The 16,010-nt window shown below is 36.3% G+C and overlaps 1 protein-coding gene across 1 annotated transcript in view; it reads left to right on the top strand.

Moving 5' to 3' along the window:
• The first annotated feature begins 8,677 nt into the window (after positions 1-8,677).
• Positions 8,678-16,010, top strand: part of Frrs1 (ferric chelate reductase 1) — a 33,612-nt gene continuing 26,279 nt past the window's right edge. Inside the window, exons 1-4 of the mRNA XM_027935225.3 lie at positions 8,678-8,873; positions 9,885-10,021; positions 11,035-11,129; positions 13,733-13,880. Of these exons, the coding sequence (XP_027791026.1) occupies positions 8,678-8,873; positions 9,885-10,021; positions 11,035-11,129; positions 13,733-13,880 (576 nt within the window). The remainder of the gene's footprint in view (positions 8,874-9,884; positions 10,022-11,034; positions 11,130-13,732; positions 13,881-16,010) is intronic.

The raw sequence follows: 16,010 nt of genomic DNA, 5'->3' as shown, positions 1-16,010 counted from the left end.
GGTTTAAACCTCAAGGTGTGTATGTGCTGAACTATATGGTTTCCCAACACGTTATCAACCACCATAAACTACTGGGAGGGTCATCTGGCATCCCAGGTATTTTCCCTGTCTCATGCTGATTGGTGGTTGCTAGAGGGTTGCTATGGGTCCTCACTAGCCTGACTGAGTCAGGGACACCTGGCACAGCAGATCTCTCCTGTTATTTGTAGATAAACAACTCATCAGGGTGGGTATATGCCTAGTAGTGCTTTGTGGGTCTTTCCAAGAACAAGGGTCACGCCCCCTTCCTTGGACAGGCTTTGCTCTGAGGTAGAGGCTGGTTTCTCATTCTTATCCCTCTAGGGTTTGGTCACAGTTCAAAGCCTACCAGGTTTGCCCCAGATCTTAGATGAAATGCTGATCTTACAAGTGTGTTTGTCCCTAAGTTATTTTCTAATTCAACTTGGAATTTCAATTCCATTTTCTCACGAAAGGGACATTATAAATGGTGGTTCTGTTTTTAGGCCAAAAGCCCAGGAAAAAAAGCATATTCAACTCTTAAATTAATTGTAACACTTTGTACTTATGTAACAAGGACTTAGATTCTTCACTTTTCAGCAAATGTCCAATGGATTAAAGACATCTTTGTCTCTATTTTACATCCATCATCTTTACTCTGAGTCACCTTGGATTCCAGGAGTAGTCTGACAGTAAACATCTTGTGATGAATGGAAACTGCCCTCCGGTGGAGTAGCCCCTTTCTTATCACTCAGGCCCAGCCTGACCAATTCTGAGATAATGTGGAAGGACTGCATCTGACCAAGATCACTTGATATGGCAGTGTGGGAAAAGCCTCTGTCTTTCTCCCTCATTCCCCTTTCTATAAAAACTCAGGGTCATCTTTAGCCCTTCCAAGACGGAGCTAAGGACATGGGTCCCCTGTCTTCCCAGTGTAACTATACTGATTTAAGCTCTTTTCATGTATCTTCCCATTACCTTTTCTGTTTGGGTTTTGGCACCAAGTAACTGGATCTGATTGGTTGGATCCCCAGAGTTAGGCCTCTGGCGTAAGACTCAGGTAACACTTGTACAAAAAATAATAATAATAATAATAATAACAATGTCACTGTAAGTTTTGTAACATGCTAAAATAAAAGCACGTGGACGTGGTAGGAAGTAACTATTTACTTGAACATTGTAGAATGTAAATGGAAATTTTGAAAGGAGCTTTCACATACTTTAAGAACAACTATTTTATTTTTTTTTATATTCAAATGTGTTTTATTAGTTTTGATCATGTTCTGAGATTCAAACTAGTTCAATAGTTTTACTAGTTCAAAAGGTTTGATTTAAGAAATAGAGAAGGCACCCTTAATTAACATGTACTGTTGTGGAATTGATTTCATCTCTGTTATTTGAACACATTCCATTTTCTTTTTTTATTGATTTTTTTAAAAATAAATTACAGCAGAATGCATTTCAATTCTTGTTACACTTAGAGCACATTTTTTCATATCTCTGGTGCAACTTATTTTTAAAATGGACTTGTTTCTTTCTCTTCCTCCCTCCCTACTCCTCCCTAATCTCTCCCGCCTCCCTAATCTCAGGGGAAACAGGATTACCTTTCTTTCTCATGCTGGGCAAGTTACCTGTCCCTGAGCGAGCACACACCCACTTTGGGAATGAAGTAATTCAGACTTTGGGGATGGTACTAGAAGATCTCAGAAATGACTATCTCCCAAATTAACAAGTGAATTACAACTCCAATTGAGAACACTTGGAAAGTAGCCTTAGAATCACCTTGTTAAAAGCCCCCTGTTCCTGTTGATAGGCAGAATCACAGCCTTTGGAATAGGAGTCCCCTGTGTTTCTCCTTTGCTAGCTAAGCAACAGACCTTCTTTTTCCTTTTTCTCAAAACCATGTCCTCATTACTGGATTGGCATCAAGGACAAGGACCGAGCTTTCAGCAACAGAAATACTAATTTATTAGCCATATATATAGTTTTTGTTTAGGTTCATGAATGGAGTCTTTCCTTTTTTACTGAAATTCTTGATACTGAGAAACTGATGTGACTCCATTTTTGAAAAACCAGCTTGTACCTCAGAGCAAGGCCTGTCCAAAGGTAGGGGGTAATGAAGCACATAGCTACCCTGCTGAGTCATTTGTCCATACCAGATGTCCTTGACTCAGCAAGTGTAAGTTCCTGAAAGGACCAAAAGAATGCCTGAGGCCTAATTTTGGACCAAAGCAACAAGCAATCAGAGTGAGACAGGGAAGATACCTGAAATACCAAGTGGCCCTCCCAGTAGTTTTGGTGATTGATAACCTGATTAGGGAACCCTGCAAGTTTAGCATATACACTCTTACAACCCCTTGCGGCCTAAACCAATCAGTTCAAAGGTATCCACCACTTGAACTAACCAATCACCTTTACCTGACTTGTTCTGGCCAATGAATGTGCTAATCAATGTTAAGAGTTATTGTTTGACTTTCACATGGTGTGAAATGATTTGCTGTGTGATGTTGTGATGCATAGAGTATTCCCCCAAAACCTATAAATCCTCACTGAACTAAGGACCGGGACTCACTCCTCGGGACAGCTTCTAAACCGTTGTGAGTCCAGGCTCCAGCTTGCAGTAAAGACTTATGTGATTGCATTGGATTTGGCTCCTGGAGGTCTATTGGTGTCCCACAAATCTGGCATTACAATATTTCTAATTTTAGAATTTGATTCAAAGTTGAAACTTAATGGTTTATGTACCCCACATTGTTTTTTTAAAACTGCAGGTTAATATTCCATTGGTGGGTTATGAAATAAGAATTTAGTAGGATAGAGCCAGTACCAAAAAAAAAAAAAAGGAAGGAATAGAAAAATAATATATGAATTCATAATATGATAAAGGTAAATCTCTTGAAGTGTTTGTTGTGTTATAAGGTTTCTTACTTTGGATGTGGTAAAAAGAACATCTCAGTGCATACTTCAAACAAAACAAAACAAAAAAACCGAAATAAAACAATAAATCTCCAAATTCCTAAACTATTTACATAATTTATAGTGATGCATTTTGCTTATTTTTGCATCTATGAAGCTCATTCTTTATATGTACTCACCCATCAATCACCACCATGCTACACTCATATGAAGAAGAGTGGGTGGTTACTGGGCTGAATTCCCGCAATTTTTTGTCTGAATGTAAACTTTTGAACTCCTTTAATTTCTTAATTTAAAATAATGACTAGTAATAAGAGCTAGAACTGGAATGTAATATAAATGACTTGATTAGTTATTTGCTAACTTAATTGTCTTGCATGGAATTAATTTGATACTGGAGATTGAACCCAGGGGCATTAACCATTGAGCCACGTCACCAGCCCTTTTTACCTTTTTGTGTTTTATTTTGAGACAGGGACTTGCTAAATTGTTTAGGGCCTTGCTGAGTTGCTAAGGCTGGCTTTGAACTTGTGATCCTCCTACCTCAGCTTCCCCAGCCACTGGGATTACAGGTGCATATCATTGTGCCTTGCTGGAATTTTTTAATTTAAAAAAATTTAAAAATTTTGCAATGTTGGGGATTAAAATGAGGGCCTCACACGTTAGACAAGTGCTCTAACCACAGAGTAACGCCCCACAGCCCTGATATGGTTTTAAAAAACATGTTTTCCCCGTTTTATCTTATTCTTCTATATGCTTAGAGTCACATAATAAAAATACACTTCATTAGCAATTAATTAAAAAGAATAGGGCTGTGATTGTGGCTCAGTGGTAGAGCACTTGCTAGCATGGGCGGGACCCAGTTCGATCCTCAGCACCACATAAAAATAAAAGCATTGTGTTGTGTCCATCTACACCTAAAAAAATTAAAAAGAATAATAAAACTTCAGTTAACACATCTTCCTTTAATAACTTTCTTACATGTAGACATTTTCTATTAGATTCTTCTTTTTTATTTTAATTTTACTTTGTTGTAATAAAAATGTTTTCTTGATTAATATCACTTGCCTCTGTGGGCCAAGATCACAATAAGAATTACATTTTCATTTAAGTATAAGAGTTTTGTATTTACATCATTTGTTTTGAGGAATTATCCATATGTGAAATGTTTGTAGAATAAGGTATGAACAGCTATTTCATCCTTTTATTAAGTGCCTTTTAGACAAGAAAGAAAACTGTAAAATCTTATCAGTTTGGGGAATATTTCAGTTAGAGAATCAAAGTAACCTCTCTTTTAATCTTTAAAACTAATAGGTCTATCATTGCCCTCGACTGATAAGAATAATTTATAAGTTTTAATATATGCAGTAGAATGTGAATATTAATAATTTAAAAAAATTTCCACATAACTGTGCTTGAAGGATATTCTCATAATAGTTTATTATCAACATTCCATAATTTTAGCTTAAATGTTTCTGAATGACTCCCATTCCTTTTCCTGTCATAATTATGATATTGTTGATAGAGGTTGTCTAATAAGTTTAAAATTTAAACCATTAAGTGTTGGTATTTCTTAATGAATGGAAAGCCATCATTAGCCATTATTAAGAAAATTGAACTTGATCTGGAACAGTGAGCATTTAACAAAGAACAAAGAAGCTAATGTTGTCCTGTTCTTCCTTTGCATTTCTATGTTGTGTTGGTATTTCTTTTTTTTGGTACAGAGGTATTGAACTCAGTGGTACTCAACTACTGAACCACAACCCTATCTGTATTTTGTATTTTATTTAGAGACAGGGTTTCACTGAGTTGCTTAGCAACTCGCTTTTGCTGAGGCTGGCTTTGAACTCCTGGTCCTCCTGTCTCAGCTTCCCCAGTTGTTGGGATTACAGGCCTGTGCACCTTGTCTGGTAGTGTTGGTATTTCTTAATGAATGCAGTTGGCTTTGTTTTACCTACTTCCCTTATCCTTCTTGTACTTCTTATTTAAATTATTCTCAATATGTTTTTATGATTTGCTTTCAAATTGTAACATTTGTTGAGGGTGGCTTTGAATTCTTTTAGTTGGTTGGCTATATTTTGCAAATGGTGAATGAAATGGAAACTTAGTGACTTGCTTCATGTTATTTATCTGCTTTAGTACATAGAAGAGAATAGACAACAAGTCTGGTTTCCACTTTCATAGAAGGTCAGTGCCAAATAAATATTTCCTAAACTGAGTTAACTTTTCCCATTGTACCATTTTTTAGCTTAAATGGCACATGACGATATTTAATCTCTATAATAACTTGGCCACAACTGTGTGGTTTGGACTGTGACTATGATCTTCTGTGCATATTGCTAGGTCCTAAAATCAGGTCCACCTCTAACAACAGATCATTCCCTGTCAAAAGGACATGGAAACCAAGGTTTTCACCCAAAACTCTCCTAATACTCCGCTTTTTAGCAGTAATTTTCTTAAATATTCTGTTTCCTATAGTAATCAACCATTTTATTTTATTTTTTTGGTACCAGAGATTGAACCCAGGGGAGCTTACCCAATGAGCCATACCTCAAGCCCTTTTTATTTATTTATTTATTTATTTTTTAATTTTGAGACAGTGCTTATTTAAGTTGTGTAGGTCTTACTTAGTTGCTGAGGCTGGCCTCCAACTTGTAATGTTCCTGCCTCAGCCTCTGGAGCTGCTGGGATTACAGTCATTGTGCCATCATGCCTGGCTAGTCATCAACCATTTAAAAAGTTATTCTTTTCTTCTAAATCTACGGAGAAATATTGTGCTTTTCTTCTCGTAAAGATTTTTTTTTTTTTCCTGAACCTCTTGATTGGTTCATTTGTTCCTTTGCTTATCTTTAGACAAGTAGAATTCTCTTTAACTTTGATGTTAGATAAAAGAGGTACACAGTACTATCAGACCTTATGCTGTCTATTTGGTAGATCCTGATACAGGGTGCAAAACTGGTTTATGTGTGTAATTCCCTAGCACAGTTTCTGGGGTTTAGCAGGACTTTCTGTATTTTAGTTTTGATCCAACATAGGGTTTATTTACAAAACGATAAATGCAGTCAGTTCAAAAGTTTCACCTCTAGCACTACTTTTGCTGCACCCCACAAATTTTAATAAGTTCTATTTTCATCACTTAATTCAAATTTTTAATTTCTCTTGAGAATTCTTTGACCCTATGTTATTTAGAAGCATTTTGTTTAGTTTCCAGCATTTGGAGATTTTTTCCAGTGGTCTTTTTGTTACTGGTTTCTAGTTTAATTCCATTTATGATCTGAGAGCCAAACATTTTGTCATTTCTGTTCTTTTAAACTTGTTAAGTTGTGTTTTATGGCACAGAAAGTGGTCTATCTTGGTTAATATTTCATGTCAGCTTGGGAGGAATGTGTATTCTTCCATCATTGGGTGAAATATCTATAAACATCTGTTAGCTCCTATTGACTGATGATTTTGTTAAGTTAAGCTAGGTCCTTACTGTTGGATCTGTCAGTTTCTGATGGGGGAGGGGTGATTGTTGAAATTTCCTTCTAAAATAGTGGTTTTTATCTATTTCTGCTTGTGGTTCTACTGGGTTTGCCTTGTATATTTTGATGCTCTTGTTCTTAGGTGCATATATATTCAGGATTGTTGTATCTTTATGAATAATCAACTACTTTATTATTATGTATATTTCTGTTTATCCCTGATAACTTTCCTTGGTTTCCAAGCCTGAAACTGGGCAGTTGCAGGGTAGGGAGGATTACAGTTATATTTCCTGGAGTCTGAAGAGCTGAGAACCAGGAGTACTGATATCCCATGGCAGAAAAAGATGAATATCCCAACTCAAGAAAAGAAAGGGAATTCACCCTTCCTCTTCCTTTTGTATACCATATGATTTGACAATGCCCACCAACATTGGTGAGGAGATCTTCATTATTCAGTCTGAAATATTGATCTCTTCCAGAAATACTCTCACATACCCCAGAATAATATTTTATCAGTTACCATGGCATCTCTAGCCCAATCAAGTTGACATATAAACTAGCTGTCACATATGCCACAAACGCACTTTAAAAAAACTTTATCCCTCTTGGTGTTTTCTAAGATTTCTGGATCTGTTGTTTGGTGTCTGATATTAATATGGGGTAGATTATCAGTCATTATTGTTTCAAGTATTTCTTAGGTTTCTTTTTTTTCCTTTGGAAATGTGTATTAGTCCTTTAGCAGTAGTCCCATGGTACTTATTGCACTATCTTCAAGTCCAGAGATTCTTTCTTCAAATGTGTCCAGTTTACCAATAAACCCATCAAAGACATTTTTAAAAATTTTTGTTACCATGTTTTGGGTTGCAAGCATTTCCCTTGGGTTGTTAGGATGTCCCTCTCAGCTCACCTTGCTTATCTGTTTTTGCATGCTGTTTATTTTATCCACTAGAACCCTTAGCATCTCAACCATAATTGTTTATATTCCCAGCGATAATCCCAACATTCTTGCTATATCCAAGTCTGGTTCTGATATTTGTTCTGTCTTTTCAAATTATGTTTTGCTGTTTAATTTGCCTTGTAATTTTTTTTTAATAGCTGGTTGTGATGCACTGAATAAAAGAAACTGCTGTAAATAGAGCTTTTATAATGTGGAGGTAGAGAGTAGGGGGGAGCTGTGAGTAGGTTCAGAGAGTCTTTCAGTGCCCCTGTGCCCCTTGGCTGTGACTATTAACACCTCCTTCTTAGTCATCCCACCCCTAACCCGTGGGATGGTTCTAGTGGGCTGGAGTTGGGCTTTCCTTTCTCCAAGTCAGTTAAACACTAATAAAACCCCACCAGATGAGGCTCTAATTAACTTGTTTTTCTTTATTTACATAATTATAAAATGGTAATTTGTTCCAGGGACTCTAAAGGTGCTTTGTCTATGATTAGATATATAATCTAGAAAATTCCACTTCTGTGGAGAATGAACTGCTTCTTGAGCCCTTCAGTTTGCGGCCTATCCACAGTCTTAACTCTCTGAACTTGTCCTTGCCCAGCTCCTCCAGGCTTGCTGAATGCTGTGGTTTTCAGGTTCAGAGTGTCTTCCTGAGCTGCAGTGTCTGATCTGGGCTGGAAAAGGGTGGAACTGGCATAAAGCAGCTGGTTTTCTAGGACACAGCTGGTCAGAGGAAGATGGTGTGGGCTGACCATTGTGTTTCTTAATTTAGCAATATCTGGAACCATAGGTCCTAGAAATATTGTCTCTGGAACTTGGTTGTCTGCTTTGTTTAGTTTTCAGTATTGAAAATTAATAATCCATCTTTTCATCATGATTAGTTTAATGGGAAGTTGAGAGAAGTCATACCAGAGATTTTTTTCAAGTGGTGATGTTTAGGTCCAGAAGAGAGAGATCTTTTAGCTTTCTAAGATGAAGTGAAATAAAACCTTTGTTTTTATTGGACCAGTTTATTATCCTCATCATACTAATGAAAGCTATCATTTGCTATCTTGTGAGACTTTAGGCTGTATCTTCATTTTATTTGAACAACTTTGAAAAGAGGGTCTTAGTTTCCTCATTTTTCAGGTAAGGAAGTCGAGGCTTAAATGATCGGCCCAAAGTCTCAGCTGTTATATGGTAGCACTGAGATTCAAATCCAGGTCACATTTCACGAAACACATCCCTTGTAGTACATATTTTGAGAATAGGGATAGTGAACATGGAAGGTTAAGTGGTTATCTAGAATTACTGTCCTGTGTTGTAAAAGCTTTTAGATTTTAATTATATCTGAAAATGATTTGCTTGTAATCTTCTTTTCAAGATGGCAGCTCCTGGATTTACTCCTGGTGCCTTCGTATTTCTATTGTGCATTAATTCTGTGGCTAATTATCCCAGTGGAAAAGTGACACAGTCGTGCCATGGAATGATTCCTGAACATGGTCACAGGCCACAGGCTGACCCTGTTCACCACATCACAGTCAGTCAGGTGACGTTCAGACCAGGAGATCAGGTCGAAGGTACTGTGCTGGGAATGATTATTTACACTTGGGTTTCACTCTGTTTTTACTGTCCTATGCATCTTGATTATTATTGGGTTTGAATTATTCTTTTAAATCTCTTCAGTCACTTGGTTAGAAGATACTCTCGTCTTCCCATTTTTTGTTTATTCCAGATGACCCTATGACTTAGGTGGTATATCTATTCCCTATTCTGAAGAAGTTTTAAATCATTACTTAATGTATTTATTTATTAATAATACTATTAACTCAGTAGAAGAAGAAAACAGAGTTTTTAAAAATAGTTTTAGTTGTCAGTGGACCTTTATTTTATTTATTTATATGTGGTGCTGAGAATCCAACCCAGGGCCTCACATGTGCTAAGCAAGCACCCTACCACTGAGCCACAATCCCAGCCCTAGAGTTTGTTTTTATCTTGTTTAAAATATAATGAACATTTTTCTGTCTTGAAGACAGAAATCTTATGATTCCTCAGTCCCTCGGGCAAAATGTGGGCTAACTGTTGAAGATATATCGATTATAGCATTTTGCAAACTATTTTCTGCAACTATAAACATGCAAAGTTATTAATATGTGCTCTTTAACAACAAGGGTATATGGAGAAAAAATTATTGATTGATTTTTATTTATTTAATATCTGTGTATTAGATATAATATATCTCCCAAGAATCTCCTGTCATAGTAGAATATTAAAGACTCCAAGGGGTTTGTAATAAAGAAAGACATTTTTACTTTTATCTAGCTTTTTCCATACTCACTTAGCCCTATCGACTGCCTTGTGACTGTCACCTGCTTTTCCCACTTGAGGAAAAATGGCTGTTGGTATCTCACAAAGTGAGTGCCCTGCATTGCATAGTTTAGACACTCTTTATCTGCAGGGCCATTTCTACTGTTTTCTCTTCAGGAGCTGTTTTGTACATGTGTACCTGATTCTAACTGGTTGCACTTTCTCTAAACATTCCTTTTTGGGGTCTTACTAAATCTTACTAAATCTTTTAATCTGTTTCTTAGTTACTTTGTCAGGACCACCATTTAAAGGCTTCCTCCTAGAAGCTCGCAATGCTGAGGATTTGAGTGGTGTTCCTGTTGGCTCTTTCACGTTGATTGACAGTCAAGTGTCACAGCTTCTGACTTGTGAAGATATCCAGGTTCATGTTGTTTTCCATCCCTCTCCTTGGGGTCTTTTCATGATGGGGTGGTGGTTGCATGATGACCTTAGCCATGTATTGCAGACATTTATGTAGATTCACAATGATCAGACTTCCCCCCGTTTAACTTGTGATATATACTTACACATCAGCATCCTAGAAAAGATACAGCAACAGCTTGAAGAGCTTACAGTTTGTGATATTTTATATCATATTTTATATTGATGTTTGAAAGCTTTCAGTATTGAAGATAGAATTTTAGGGTAGAATTTAGAATTTTTTTCATTCATTTAATAAACATTTGTTGCACCAGGAACTTGCAAGGGATAAAGTGATGAATAAGAGACTTCTAATTTTTCCTTGAAGAACCCACACCCTTACACATCAGTAGAACCAATGGACACAGGAGATAAGACACAAAAGGAGAGCATGTGGACATAGGACAGATGTCTAAGTAAGATAGTGTGGTAGAGTTTATCCAGGGTGATGGCAGGCATGCCAGAGGGGCCACCTACAGACTGGAGGGAATTTATATGGAGCTTCTTGGAGGAGCTGATCTCTAAGCTAGGCTTTAAAAGTAGGAGTAGGGGTTTGCTAGGTGGAAAAAAAAAAGTAGGAAACAAGATTGTTTAAGAGAAAGAAATTACTAAATTATCATGCTATGTATTTGGAGGCAGGGAGTTTTCTTTTGAGTAATCTGCATTTTATTTATGGAAGGAATGAATTTATAATGTAAATGAAATAATGAGCAAGCTTTATAAAGCATTAACACACCCAATATTTGTGACACCATTCAGTTTTCTTAAATTTCGGATGATTATTTTATTTACAGAGCTAATTTCTAATATAACCAATCCACATTCGTTTATTGTGTACCTTAGTGCTTGTTCTAATTAAAATCATCTTCACCATAATGCCTTGGTCATACAGTGATAGATTACTTTGAAATAGGATAGCATTTCCAGCTATGCTGAGGTATTCATTGAATGATAGTTCTTTCCACTTTATTTCAGGGATCAGCTGTGAGTCACACAAGCTCATCCAAAAAAACAGAAATTAAAGTCTACTGGAATGCTCCAAGCAGTGCTCCGAATCACATACAATTTTTGTGAGTAGAAGAGTTTCCATCTCTTTTAGCCAATATAATTGAGTAATTATATTTTGTGTTATTTTTTATGCTATTGGACCTTCACCTTTATAGGAGAGTTTTGGTATAGTAATGATACCATCTTACTGATGCAATGGTTTGTTTTCTTCTTTGTTGTTTCATTTCACCTGTATATACCTAGCATCTAGTCTAAGACATGGTAGACATTTGTTGAGTGATTGACATATTGCACTACTTTAGTACTCATATGAGCCATCAGTTAATACTTGAGTGTACATGATATAAGGAGTAACACTTTCTAAAATATGTATGCTCCTGCTGGGTACAGTGGCACATGCCTGTAATCCCAGTGGTTTGGGAGGCTGAGGCAGGAGGATCACAAGTTCAAAGCCAGCCTCAGCAATTTAGTAATGCCCTGAGCAACTTAGTAAGACTTTGTCTCAGAATAAAAAATGAAAAGGACTGGGGATATAGTTCAGTGGTTAAGCACCCCAGAGTTCAATCCCTGGTACCAAAAAGCAAAGTACCTTTTTGCAGCAATACCACTTGTAGTTTAGATAGTTAGAAAAGTAAACCCCTGCATTGCTTCTCAGAATTATAAAAATATCTATTTTCTTACTTCTGTGTACAAGTGGAAATGGAATGTCATAGAGTTATGTAAAGAATGGTGTCACACAAAGGCGCCAAAAACATGCATTGGAGAAAAGATAGCCTCTTCAACAAATGGTTCTGGGAAAACTGTAAATCCATATGCAACAAAATGAAATTAAACCAACAAAATGCACAAAACTAAATTAAATGCAACAAAATGCACAAAACTAAACTCAAAGAGGAACAAGGACCTAGGAATTAAACTAGAAATCATGGATCTAATAGAAGAAAAAGTAGACCCTAATTTCCATTATGTCGTATTAGACCCAACTTTCTTAATAAGACTCCTATAGTGCAAGAATTAAAATCAAGAATCAATAAATGGGATGGATTCAAACTAAAAAGCTTCTTCTCAGCAAAAGAAAAAATCAGTGAGGTGAATAGAGGGCCTACAGCTTGGGAACAAATTTTTACCACTCACACATCAGATAGAGCACTAATCTCCAGGGTATATAAAGAACTCAAAAATCTAAACACCAAAAAACCAAATAACCCAATCAACAAATGGGCCAAGGAACTGAACAGACACTTCTCAGAAGAGAATATACAATCAGTCAACAAATACATGAAAAAATATTCAATATCTCTAGCAATTAGAGAAATGCAAATCAAAACTACTCTAAATTTCACTACAAACAGAATGGCAGCTATTAAGAATACAAACAATAAGTGTAGGTGAGGATGTGGGGGAAAAGGCACACTCACATACTGCTGGTGGGGCTGCCAATTGGTGCAGCCAATATGGAAAGCAGTATGGAGATTTCTTGGAAAACTGGGAATGGAACCACCATTTGATCCAGCTATCCCTCTCCTTGGTCTATACCCAAAGGACTTAAAAACAGAATCCTACAGGGACGCAGCCACATCAGTGTTTATAACAGCACAATTCACAATAGCTAAATTGTGGAACCAACCCAGATGCCCTTCAGTAGATGAATGGATTAAAAAAATGCGGTGTATATATACAAATATTACTCAGCAATAAAAGAGAATAAAATTATGGCATTTGAAGGTAAATGGATGAAGTTGGAGAAGATAATGCTAAGTGAAGTTAGCCCATCCCAAAAAAACAAATGCCGAATATTTTCTCTGATATAAGGAAGCTGACTCATAGTGGGGTTAAGAGCGGGAGCATGGGAGGATTAGACAAACTCTAGATAGGGCAGAGGGGTGGGAAAGGAAAGGAGGGGGCATGGGGTTAGAAATGATGGTGGAATGATGGACATCATTATATAAAGTACATGTATGAAGACACGAGTGGTGTGAATATACTTTGTATATAAACAGAGATATAAAGAATTGTGCTTTATAGGTGTAACATGAATTGTAATGCATTCCACTGTCATATATAACAAATTAAAATTAAAAAAATTATTTTAAAAAAACAAAAAACAAACAAGAAGAATGGTGTCGCATATGCATATTTCAAGGGAAAGATTGCTCACCTGACATGTCTCTGTTTTCTGCTCAACTTTGTCCACAGACCCCCCAGCACACAGTAACAAAGCTTTGCACCTGTGTGTTAGGTGAATGTGAGAACAGGAGTGTGACCCTGGTGAGAGTTGGTGGTTGCTTTTGCAGCCTCTGTAGTAGCTGTCTGCCGCTCTTCATGCCCTTTGGAAGCATGTGAGCGATACACTGTGAAATGAGTAGTACTTTGTTCTTTATTTATCAAGGAGCAGAAATCTGTGCAGGTTAGTCCTTGAGTGTGACACTCATGAGTGCTGTTAGCATGTCCACAGAACAGATAAGCAAGAACAGAGAAGAGTGGAGGAAACAGTAATTCAAGTTCATCTAGTGATGGAGTGGAAGAGAGTCAGAAATTTGCCTCCGATGAGTTGTATGTTCCAGTTCACCCCCCCACCACCACCTTTTCTTCCTTTAAAGCTTTGATTTGATTATGATGGACCATAATCAGTGTTTTATCTAATCTCACTGGTACTGCATTTCAGAGTCACGGTTGTTGAGAAGTATAAAATCTACTGGGTGAAGATTCCTAGTCAGATAATTTCACAACCAGATGCGCTTCCTTTTACAACACTTAAAGCCACAGTATCACCTTTGTCAACACCAACTCCAGTTTCCCGTTTAACCAAACTAGTAAGTAACATTTTTGTATCTTCACCAAATGCAATTAAAAATACAATAGAAAAAAAATTTTTCTTGGAAATTGTGGTTCTATTTTTGGCAAAATGCCCAGAGAAATAGCTGGTCTGGGTTGTGGCAGCAAGTTTTTGGAATCTCTGTAGAAATCTGAAGGAAGTTTCGTGGCAACATTATGATTTATAGGTTGGAATAAAGGAAATGCAAGACACCCTGCATGATGAAAGTGTGGTTATAATATTCACAAGTACTCTATACTAACAAGTGAATATATTTTCATTAAAAAAATAAAAAATAAATATTTAAAAAAACAAATAAACACACACAATCAATCAATCAATAAATAAATAAATAAATTTGAGGAAGTTCCTTCCTTCCTTCCTTCCTTCCTTCCTACCTTCTTACCTTCCTTCTTTCTTTCCTTCCTTGTGGTCCAGAGTCAAACACAGAGAGGAATCTTAAACTAAATTTAGACAAGATTTGAGGGAGATTCTTGAAGTGGTAGTATAACTCATATCCTATTTCATAATGAGTACTGAGGACTTCTATATGCCAAACCCCAGAAAGTTTCTTGCAACTCATCAGTTAGAATTTCATCTAGACCCTCTGATTCAAAAGAATTATGATTGAGAAAACATCTTAGAAAGGGTATGTGAAATATTAGGAAGAAGTGTTCTACTGAAGGAAATTCTGATAAATTAGACTGCTTACTTCAGAAGTGGATATAATGAGAGTGATTTGAGGCAGGTTGTTACAGTTGAGAAAATAAGCTTGGGGCCTGAACCCTGACTTTCCTAGTTTTTGTGGATATTTCAAGGGATTACTCAATTTTTTCTCGGTTTCTTCGCTTATAGGATCAGAAACAATAATATCTCTCTTTTAATACACTGCAAGAATTGAACAAAATAGTGAATATAGGTTTCCCAACTGTGCCTGGCACTTAATAGATATTCAGTAAACATTAGTCCCTTTTCTCTTTCTGTCCTTCTTTTGTCTTTATTTCTTTGTTCACGTAGTCACGACTAAGTAAATACTCCTATGTAAGATTAGTCTTATTTTGTTTTTCTTCTCTTCTGCATTTTAAAATATGTGTATGACATTATGTTTGATGATGTTATCATGCAAGTGGCACTTTTTTGATTGTAAACAGTTATGTCTGTTATTTGTAGAGCTCTCACTGTGCTCTTAATGCTTACTTGAAAGCTGCTATAAGGGAATGAAGAGTTTATACTTGAGCTTCTAGTAGGAATTTGCTGACAATATTCTTGTTTTTCCATGGACTCATAAAAGGCATTAGCTCTTGTAGGAGCTTTTACTGTTTCTTTGTGCTAAGCATGTTGTCTCTAATTATAGGGAGGTTCTTTAAGAATTGTTAGAATTCTAGCATTTTTAGTGCTAGAAGAAGCCTCTGGTTCTGTTTCATTTAGATTTTTTAGTTTTCCTCTTGTGCAGTTGAAGGTAAAGGGCATCAATCCTTTGGCTACTGTGATGGAGTGAAGGAGGGAATAGAGATCAAAGTCATGTTTCTTAGTTCCTAGTGGCTTGGTCTCTTCATTTCGTTGTGATCAGTTTTAGCCTACTTATCTAAAGTTAATATTTAGCTTGCTTCTGAAATATACTCACAGCCATTCTATCAGGGTCAACTTATTTGGTCTGTCAAACTATAGAATTGACTTTTTTTTAGACCCTTCCTTTTATATAGCATACCAAGCAGCTCTGGGTTAAATCATTGTAGATCTTTGTTTTTTCCTTTCCCCACTAAATTATTAATATTTGAATGGTGCTACATATCAGGGTAACTTATTTTCTTCTATTACTTTACAGTTTTACAAATTTAGTATCTTATTTGAATCTGAATTTTGAAAGCAGTATTCAAGATCTAACTATAAAAACTTGCCAAGATTTGTCTGCTTTTAAAAATGCTGTTTCTGAGGATATTTGTTAGACAAGATTGCTAACATGGACATATTCCTTAAGAAGTTTCAAATTTTACCAGAAATGTTGCTCTAGAACATACTTATGTGAAATATTTTGTGTATTGAAGAAACTTTAATGTTCTTGTATCATTACAGGCAAACTAGTATAAAGTTTTTCCAATCTTAATTAAAATTAAGTTTAAAAGTTCAA

Source organism: Marmota flaviventris, chromosome 10 (assembly GCF_047511675.1).
Source record: "Marmota flaviventris isolate mMarFla1 chromosome 10, mMarFla1.hap1, whole genome shotgun sequence".
Lineage (NCBI taxonomy): Eukaryota > Metazoa > Chordata > Mammalia > Rodentia > Sciuridae > Marmota > Marmota flaviventris.
Note: the sequence above shows the minus strand (reverse complement) of the source record. Positions and strands in the feature narration are given on the sequence as shown.